Source organism: Pogonomyrmex barbatus, unplaced genomic scaffold, assembly GCF_055798465.1.
Source record: "Pogonomyrmex barbatus isolate J1 unplaced genomic scaffold, ASM5579846v1 scaffold1, whole genome shotgun sequence".
In the NCBI taxonomy this organism is placed as follows: Eukaryota; Metazoa; Arthropoda; class Insecta; order Hymenoptera; family Formicidae; genus Pogonomyrmex; species Pogonomyrmex barbatus.
Window position 1 is genome coordinate 17,493,599 of NW_028297098.1, and position 11,174 is coordinate 17,504,772.

The 11,174-nt window shown below is 26.2% G+C and overlaps 1 protein-coding gene across 9 annotated transcripts in view; it reads right to left on the minus strand.

Annotated features, from left to right (window-relative positions):
- Window positions 1-145: 145 nt before the first annotated feature.
- LOC105425295 (uncharacterized) overlaps window positions 146-11,174 on the minus strand; it is a 43,205-nt gene continuing 32,176 nt past the window's right edge. For 4 of the 9 annotated variants that reach the window (XM_011636005.2, XM_011636003.2, XM_011636004.2 and 1 more), the window contains exons 6-8: window positions 8,925-9,037; window positions 5,976-6,168; window positions 146-5,655 (exon numbers count right to left, since the gene is read on the minus strand). In XM_011636005.2, the coding sequence (XP_011634307.2) occupies window positions 5,375-5,655; window positions 5,976-6,168; window positions 8,925-9,037 (587 nt within the window). In that variant the 3' untranslated portion in view covers window positions 146-5,374. Of the gene's footprint in view, window positions 5,656-5,975; window positions 6,169-8,924; window positions 9,038-11,174 lie in introns of those variants that run through there. The other 5 variants (XM_089085450.1, XM_089085452.1, XM_089085451.1 and 2 more) reach the window with 5 other exon arrangements.

Here is an 11,174-nt window from a genome sequence, read left to right on the forward strand (position 1 = left end):
ATATTTCTAATATTTTATATTATTATTTTGATTTTATACAAAAAATATTTACTTATACAATTGACTTTCAAAATATAATAAAATATATAATATGTTTAAAGAATAACACAAAGGTTAACTTAAATTTAAAAAAAACTGCTATCTATATCTCGCATATTGATTTTATTTGGACATAAACGTTTACAGATCTAATTACAAATACGTAGTATAGCACAAAAGATAAAAAAATAATTTGATTGTCGTATAGATGCGCATAAATTCGCAGAAAATTTTGGAATAAGAATTAATATTCTTTTTATCTTATATTAATTTTTTACATAGATAATTAAGATAACTGAAATAGAAAAGAATAAAAAAGCGCAGTATTCACAAAAGTGTTCAGTCGTGTATTCATTATTACAATTTAGGAACATTTATTCAGAAAAGAATTTTTATGTTTCTATATAAAGGAAGAACGGAATAGGATCATAAATAATTATAAGATCTTAACATATGTCCAAATCGTCATATACATTATGTCGCCGTAGCAATCTTTAGAAGATAATGAATTACATATTCAGAGATATTTGCACTCGAATTACAAAATTGTAACGATTCACTCGTGCATTCCTCAAAGTTCTACTAATAAAAATATTCTCTTATACAGTAAAAATTGGCATAATAGATGATAGATTATAATAAAGATAGAGAACGATCATATATATATATATATATATATATATATATATATATATATATATATATCTATACATATTTATAAAAATAGACCAGCTTTGGCAGGGATATTTATGACGTTATGAGGTACGTTTAGTTATTATAATTTCGTGAAGTGACGAATGATACGTATTTCGATATTATCAATTTATATTGATCTTGTCATTCTCTTTTATTCGCATGGCTTTTTGATAGAAAAAAAATTTAGTACATTTTGCGAGATTGCGCACTGCTAGCAAAATCAATCGGAAATTGAAAACCATTCTTTTCTTTTGTGTCCATATAAATCGTTTAAAGCGTAGTGTATCATACGATGGTTTTCCATTCGCAAGATTAATCTGTTTTCAAAAACTATCGCGTAAATACAAAATCCCATTAAATGCAAGTTTGGGTTAAATAAATCAAACACCTCATATATTGTGTCCAAAAATAATTGAACAGTTCTCTATAAATAATTGATCTCAAGATTTTAATAAATAAAAAAAATATTTAAAAAGAAAAAGAAATTTTAATAGATTTAAAGGTTTTTTTTTTATTTTTGGAATATCTGATTGTTTATGTAAATTACAAAAATGCAATAGTGCATTATATATTGCACTTTTGTGTAATATTTCCAAAAATTCCAAGATCATTTATGCATTGAAAACGCCGTTCCTCACTTAGGCATTTATACAAATGTACATTCAATTGATACACATAATTTTAGTAATAGAGTAGTAATAGAGAAAGGGAGAACATATGCGATAGAGAGAACATCCAAATCTGAAATTTAAAGCCATGCATTTCGTTATTTAACATTCGTATATATATATATATATATATATATATATATATATATATATATATATGAGACTGTACTTTTGAACATACCAAACATGAGAAGACTCTTGATAGGAGCTATATCTCTATAGCTATATAGATCGATATGTGTAATATCGTTTTACACTGTGCACTTCGTGTTATTACTACGCAGTAGATATATTATGCTTATCGCGAAATAATATTTTCGCTCATGATAATCGTTTATATACGCATATATTTAGATGCTTGAGACGCGTCGGTCTCAATGTTTTTATATTTTAGGCCGCGTCTACTTGAACGCATTGTTTTTCATCAACAAGCGTGAGGAACGATAGAAGTTACGCGTTCGTCTCGAGAGAAAGATAAGAAGCGACGTCGAATCGATAGGCCGATGTCATTCTGATAAGAAAATCCATATCAAATCCGCAAATCTGTGTGTAATACTACGCATTTTGATAGGTAAATTTTGCAACGGTTGATTGCAAAGAACGGTTTTTAAAGTGCAATATCATCTCTTTGTTAAAATATTGTGCTCAAAAACATTAATTTTATCTTATCGCATATATATACATACATACATAGAAAAATTATAAATTAAAATTTTTTCGAAATACAATTATAATAATAAAGTATCTTGAATAAATCATGTTGCTACATTTTTCAGATTCAAGACTACTAACAATAAAATAAAATGCTATATTCATCATGTTAACAAAACTGATTTTTTTTAAATCTTAAAGACACTAAAGACTTTACTCTCCTGTTATCATAATAATTAAGATTATCAATAAATATTAAATAAAAAGATAAAAGATATAATATATATATATATATATATATATATATATATATTTTATAGAAATCAAGTAAAAGTATTTATATTAATATTCAATATATTTATTACTTAAAAATAACAAATTTAATTAAGTATCATAATTGCCTATTTGTATTAATTAAATAAATTGATTAGATCATTTATAACACACACAAAAATATCAATTTTTCGTTCAATTAAAAGTTTTTTGTTGAATTATAATAATTTTAAAAAATTATAAATAAAAAATGTATACTATTTTTCCTAATATTTGTGCTATATCAATTTTTAATTTTGATTCTTTTATGCTAATCGAAAGCTATTATGGTCAATACTAATTAATGATAGTGCAATAACAAAATACAAGGAATTTAGATTTGTTACATAAACATTGTTATAACTTCAGTTAACGAACTTCGATTAGTTGTTCGTATTTAGGTCATAGCTGTAGTTAGGCAGAGAATGAAAATTTAGGTAACTGCAATAAATGAGAAGATAATACGATGAGAATGTTAAACGTGACTTTTAACATTGTTTCATCGCAACGAGCATTACTTTATTTTCTATGAGACATATATCACGATAGATTACATTTTATAAAGTGAAAAGACGACCAGCGTCATATTGGGACGAATCCTGCATCCTATAAATATAATATATATATATATATACCTATAAATATATATATATATATATATATATATGTATGACTTAATTGAATTAATTAACAAACAATTAATTGTCATACAATCGCATAATCTTGCTATTGGTAACAAGAAGCGATATACTTTATTTTTTCATTTTTTACTTAGTGAATCAATATTTAATTAGTCAATTATGACCAATATGATAATATGCACACAAGTACTTATTTCTGAATAGAAATTGTAGAGACGTTTATAGATATTTGTTTTCTTTCTTTACAAAACACTAATACAATCATATATTTTAAGTTGAATAAAGCTCGTGCAAATTTAATCTAATATCAAAGGATTGTCTAATAAACATTGTCAAATAAACACTTTCAAAATTAAACACTTAAAGATTAAGACAAAATAATGAATAAAAATAATGGATAAAATAATCTTTATATAGATATAATATTTACCATTATTTAAACTCAAATCTCATTTTACTTTTCGCGATATTTGACTAATGATATACGCATACAGATAATTTAAGAGAATTGCATGATATTCACGATTGTTATGGAAATATTTTATTTGCTAAATATTCGTCAAGTATAATTTTTAGTACGCGTGTATGTTGTTTGACATAAGTTTTCATACTAAATAATTTCTGAGATATATTTTGGACTGTTGCGCATATATACACGCAATATTATTGCATAAACCTCCTATAATTATTTTGAAAAGATGATCATAATTTAATATCTACAGAATAAAGTGTTTTAATGATAAAATTGAAAAAATTAATTAATAATTTTAAAAAATTGGCAAAATAATTCAATTATTTATAAACAAAACGTTTTTTTTCTGAAATATAAGAATTTTATAGAATATTGATATTTTTCGTCATCTCATCAGTTTCATTCTGTAAGTAAACCTTATTCTAGAATATTCAGCCAGCGAATCACGTCGTTCAAAGCCGGCTTTATTCGCAAAACGCAATTATCGCAGCACCGCACGGTAAGCACCATGGAGTAACGCGTGGGACCGGGTGCACGTGCGACTCATTAGGCTCTAATAAATAATCAAATCGCTGCATTGCAGACTGACGGCGCGCCAGATTTACCTGCGCTGCTATTTGTCTCGCACTTCTAAACGGAAGAGAAATTCTGTCTAAGATCGTTAATCTTAAATTCTAATTTCAAGATCACACGCACATGCACACGTACACAGAAACACACACTCGTATTATATAGATCTTACATTTGTAATGATGTATATTAAGGATCGATATTTATTCCGTGCTCAATCCGCTCTTGCCTATTTTCCGAAATGTTGATTAAACGAGCAAATACGGAAAGAGGAAACAACGAAGAAACGTGGACGACGGCGAAGGTTAAACCCTTCATGAGAATCTTTTTAATCCTTTAATCAAGTATACTCATCTGTGCCTTTCTCCCGAAGCACGTTTCCAAGGAGTACGTTGATCGCCCCTTTTACAGAGGCTTAGATTTTAATTTGTAATTTATTAACTATTACACACAAGATCTTACACACAGAGGCTCGTTTACCACGAGACATAATATTAGATACAACAAGAAAATTGACTTATTTTCGAATAATTGATATTCTACTTTGTACTCGTTTATTACTAAAAAAAATCTATTTTATTATAAAAAAAATAAATATATGAAGACGATATATTATTATATAATTTCTCTAGTGTGCATAAAAAATATTTTCAAAAAAATAAACTTAATAACATCAATATTTATAATTAAATAAAATATTGATATTATGAAGTTTACTTCCTATTATAAGTTTACTTTTCATTTTTAACATTTAAAAAATGAAAAAAGATGATCATAATTTACATTTATTTTTTGCATTCAAATTTTAATTTAATATCTTCTTAAACGACTTTTTTAATTGGTAACGAATAAAATCTTGTAAATATTTCAAACATTTGCCTTTAACAAATTTTTTAAAAGTTAATTCTTTGTATCCAGAATAAAGCTTTCCGAATGTTTTAAACCAGGTCAGACTAACGCTCTGTTACCGTAGGATAGAGATACATCACATAATGTCAGATCTGCTACCGGAACAAAAGTCTGCATAGGATGATGAGCGGTGAACATGGAATATGTAGGTAGTAACAACGACTCCTTACCGGAACGTCGAGACGCGTAATCAGTGCGCGAATCGTAAAATCATTACGACTCTGTTGGAAAGGTTTCCGTGGAACTAGTACGTGGATAAAAAAAAATGAAAATGTCATGCTTGTGATGAAGCACCGTTTAGCTTCTTGATCTTGATTACCATTATGTTTCCACTCGAGAATTGATTTCCGATTGTAAAAGAGAATCTTTCGCGTATTTCTCTCCTACCGTTCTTCCCTTTCTTTTACTATTATATTTCACAGTACGTGCAGATTTTCACAGCTCTTGCTCTTGCTGTCGTTCAAGCATATCTTATTAAGAATTTCCTTGGCGGTGTTAAAGCTCAAAACGGTTTTGCTGTTGTGCAACTTTGACATCAATTTGCTTTTGCTACCCTGACGCCGAAGTTTCTTCTCACGACTCTCTCTTAGGCGAATTTGTTTCAAGACGCCGACTAAAAGTTCGTCCACATTGTGTTTAAGTCCACTAGATGTCTCGATGAACTTGCATTCACGCGATGTAGCCAACTGCTTTCCCTCTTTAACAGCGATTGCAATTTTAAATTAATCGAACTCGCATCGCAAAGTATTAGTAAGATTGAGTAAAAGTCCAGCTACAATTGGCTTAAAGAAATTTACATAATTTAAATCTAAATAAACATATATTACAATAATATAATAAAAAAATAATCTGCGTACTAATACTTTCAATCACAAATAATTTTGTATTTTTTTTTTATGTAACATGTAAATTATTTACTAAACTTTTAATTCTTAATTTTTTAATTAAAAATTATGAAAAAATAAAAGAATAAACAGGTAGAGTGTCATTTGCTATTCTATAACTACTACTTTTTACCATTTGCCGAAATTATCCGGCTTCTGGCAAGATCAGATTTGTTGCCGACGACGATAACCGTATGTTCCTGAGTATAATGTTCTTGCCATAAGTAGTTTAGTATTTCCTCAGCCACTTGAAAGCTCGTACGTGAAACGATGGAATAGACAACAATACAGGCATGTGGCTCGTATGTCGATAAAGAATTCTCAACCTGCAGTTTCCCAATAAATTTTTCATTTTTTATTTTTCACTTCCAAATTAATTGCATAACATTATGTTCTCTATTAAAATTAAATGCTTACATAAGAGATAATAAAAGGAATTTTATGAATAAAATAAATTAAATAGATTAAAGAAATTCATATTGAATCCTTTTTATTTTTATATTATTTCTTCTAAAAATGGATTTCTGATAATCAAATATTAGTTGCACCATAATAAATTTAAATATTGGCCAGAGATTAATTGTTTGCACAATAATTTGGAACACATTTACAATACATTATATCGAAAAAAATGAATGAATGAAGCATTACAACTTTCGCAATATATTCATCTTCCATAACTCTCTTCACAAGAAAAAGAATAAAAAACTGAAAAATATATGACAGAAGGCTCTAAAGTCTGACTGAATTAAAACTTTGACCGAACAAAACTCTTTAATCGAGAAATAGTGTGATAAGTTGCAAAGCTTGTAAACAAGAAAGTGAACTCGATGCTAAAGTATTTGTGCAGAAGAATTTACATAACCTTAGTGTTGCAGTTGTTACATATTATATATATATATATATATATATATATATATATATATATATAGAGCAAGATACAATAAATTCTGCTCATTGAATAAATTTGTGAGAAAAAACTTCAAAGTAATCTAAAATTCTCGAATGCGCTTCAATTGTATCTTATAATTTCTACACAGTATTTTATCACAATTTTGTTAAAAATTATCTTCAAATTTTCCTTTTTATAATGTTATTTACAATATTTACATTAAATATATTTGTTGGAAAAACAACAGTTGTGCAAATACAAGTAATTTGATGAATTTAATAACTGCGATATTAAAGTTACAATTCTTGTTGATTTCTATAGCTTGGTACACGAAATTCGCATTATCGCACGCTGTGCGGATCTAGTCAGATAGTTCAACAAATCCCGCAGGTGGTTCAGATTAAGAAAGTCGATTTAATAAAACTAAATGTCAAAGTATCATCAAAAAGGATTTTATTAAAAATTTAAACTTATAGAAGTGCAAACTTCGCGATAGAACTAACGTTTATTGCAATTAAATAATACTTTTAGATGTACATTTAATTCATAGCTTCATGAAACTATTTCTGTCAATAGAATTATGATTTAAAAATAGAATAACAAGAATACATCAGTAATTTTTTTTAATAGAATCACGATTTAATATATTGCTTTAAAAGGAAAAATAATCTTTTGATGTCGTTAATTAATTAATTTATATATTGTAACAGATTATGTATAAAAACATAATTTTTTTAATTTTGTGATTATCGCAATTTATTATTAATTTTTATATTCAATAAAATTATACAAAATATCAAAATATCCAAAGCCAGAAATTAACAAAACCAATGCTTTCAAAACAATTATCCAAGAAATCTCCTTTATTTCAAAGTGCTTGTAATTTCATCCGTGTGTTTCTTTGAGTAATCCAATTCAGTTTTGTAGCATATTTTAAATTACCATTCTCTCTGTTTTCTAAATTCTTCTTAAACTTTCAATGAATTCTAGACCCATTATAATTATAAATAACAAATTACATCGCGATAACATAAAAAATAATTAAGATATCGTTTACGAATAGGAAAATTTTTATCTATGCAACTTTGATTTGCACACCGATGATGAATTCACAAAACAATTTTATTTATGTAATACTAAAAATAATTGAAAAAAATAAATTCAAAATAAGTAACATAATAAAAATTAATGAAATATTATATATATATATATATGCATATACATAGCAGACACACACACACACACACACACACACACACACACACACACACACAAATTTATATATATATATATAAAAACTAAGTTCAAGAAAATAATAATAAAATAAAGATTATTTTGTGACCATATTTGTATATATATATATAATAAAATTAATATTATTACAAGTTCATATATAAAATAATATACGAGTATAAACAAGATCTAGATTAAAGAAATAAGAGGAAAAAAAATACAATCGACAAATACAATATATCCTACAATATATCTTTTTCCTATTCTCTTTCTTTCTCTCTCTCTCTCTCTCTCTCTCTCTCTCTCTCTCTCTCTTTCTCTCTCTCTCTCTTCAATGTGAAATTTTATTATAAAACGACAATTGCAAAATAATCGAATACAACAAAATTAATCTACTTCTAGTGATAAAAATTTTCGAAGGACATTCTCAAAATTAGCGTTTGCATGATAAAAGCCATCAAATGTCACCACAAACTTTTCATATATTTGCATTTATAAGTGAATTTATATATGTCGAGTAAACTGCTTAATTTATCGATCCGTTGGAAATATTCTATGTCATATCTTATATCCTATACTAAAAGTCTTTCTTCCTATTAAGATCATAGATAGTTTAATATATTAGTAGCTAATCATTCAAAATTGAAATTATAAAAAATATAATGCTATAATCACATAAATCTCATTAAATTTATGCGTTAAAATATATGTCTTATATATGTCTAATATATGTCTAAATAGATTCCACATGCTTTTGTACAAAGTTTCATTGTTGACTTATCGTAAAACTTATATAATAAACGTTAGCTACATATATAATAAAAAAAATATATATATATAATAGAGACAATATAATAAACATACATAATAGTGATTAGTAATTATTATATATTACATATATAATAACCACTAATCACTATAATGCATACATATATTTCAAAAGACTTCAGTACTTACGCTCATTTCTATATGTGGATGATCGATAAAAATCATATCCGATTCTTCACCATCTAACAAAATCGAAACAGTTTTCTCGCCAAATTCGTCGTCTACAACATAAAGGCGAAGGTCTGTGCTGAATGTTGTTGAATATTGCTAATATTGCTCGTGAATATTTACGATATTACGATGCAAAAGCTCCATGCATAAACATTATATAAATTTTCGTTCATTCTCAATCTTCAATCATATGTATAAATATTTATTTAAAAGACATTATTATTTAGTGTACAATAATATATGTTTGTTTTGTGATGCAAATACTCCTGAATTAATGTTAAACTAATTTGATATCCCTAATTAGATATGCTTTGCAAATCAATAAGTAATTAATGCGTGTTTAGAGGTTTAAATATTTTTCTTATTCAATTAATGTAATTAGCTTTATTTTAAAATTGCTATCTATCTTATCTAATTTGTATTGCAATTTGTATTATATCGCATAGAGAAAATGATTTTATAGAAGTATCTACAAATTTGAATAGATACAGATCTGAAAATATTGTTGTTAGTTCATCAAAATGATTATGTGGAACGTATAAACATTATGATATGAATATTGCAATAACTTTATAATATTTCAACAACCAATTTGAAGGATATAATTATTTTGATAGCGCAACAAAATTATTTTCAAATACGTATATCTGTATTTATTTATATCTTCAAATTTTTAGATACTTTAGCAAAAGCTGTTCTTTTCGTGTATAATAATTTTTTTGATATAAGACTTTATCATATAAAAATTATCATATAATTACGTAATCATAAATATTAAAAAAGAGAAGACAAAATGTATATTACGTATCTGCACAAGATATAATTATATATTCGAACATGCAAAGTGAATTTTCAAGTGAAAGGACAACTGAGTTTAAAGACAAATATCAAGTTAGTTGATGCACAAACTCTATAATTTGTCATGCATTAGTGTAAACTATTAACAATTTTAAACTATGGCTTACATTTATACATATATGTTTATTAATTTTAAAAGATCACAATTCAAAATCAATAAATTATTTTATAATCCGAATATAAATATAATAAATCCTTATATTAATTAAATAACAACATATACTACGTATATATATATATATATAAATACGTTGAGATACTTATTAGATAATTAAAAATTTATTGGTCAAATACGATATATTTTTCGTAAAAAATTTTTTTTTTCTAAATAACATTCAAAAAGAAATTTAACACATGATAGTACATAAATATACTACAAAATCACAAATTTTTATATAAGAATTGTCATAAAGGTATATTAAAATTAATTAACAAATAACACTTCCGCATATCTGTCTGCGTATAAAATAATTCTTAATCATAGATGTCGATGCATTTCGCAAGCTGGCGTATATTAAATCTGTATAAAAAGAGATAAATTTTCCATTCATAAATAGAAGTGATTTCTGACTGGTATGCTTTTTATTTACGTGACTTTAATTCACAAATAAATTAAAATCTATTGCGCACGCGAAACGATAAAAATAACAAAATGTATATGAACTATGTATATGAACTATGTATATGAACTATGTATATGAACGCTATGTATATGAACGAGTTGCAAAATAAATAAATGTTAAAAACTGATGTTTTGTGACGCCATGATAAAAACTCTACCAAAAAATTCACTGTGCAATTTTATAAAAGTATTCTGATTCATCGATTTTCACTTTGCCAAAAATCAAATCAAAGCTTCGTCCGTTTTGTTTTTTACATTAAAATTGTTTCATTGGAGTGTGTTCATCATAAAAAGCAAGTCATGATAAATTTTCCCTCGGTGAATATATATTCTATTTTTCTTCCCTAGCATCCTCTTTATCTCGGAAAAGAGTATCCATCACTGCCTCCCGTCTTCTCCTTTTTTTTCCTCCCAATGACATTGTGAATTGAATTTATTTATGACAGAATATGTGAAGTATTTCGGATATAGAATAGAAGATAAATGAACACATAAGAGAAGTTACGTTTGACAAAGAAGTTGTGTAAATTCATTTTAAATGAATAATGCAAAATTAAAAAATTTTGCTAAAGCTAAATGAAAGATAGATAAAGATAATATTATAAAGAAAACAAACTTTTTTAGATAAATGACAGAAAGAGAGAGAAGAAGAAAGAGAGAGAGAAAGGAGAGGAGAGAGAATTAATTTATTTGTGTGTGTGTGTGTGGGGGGGGTATATATACACACA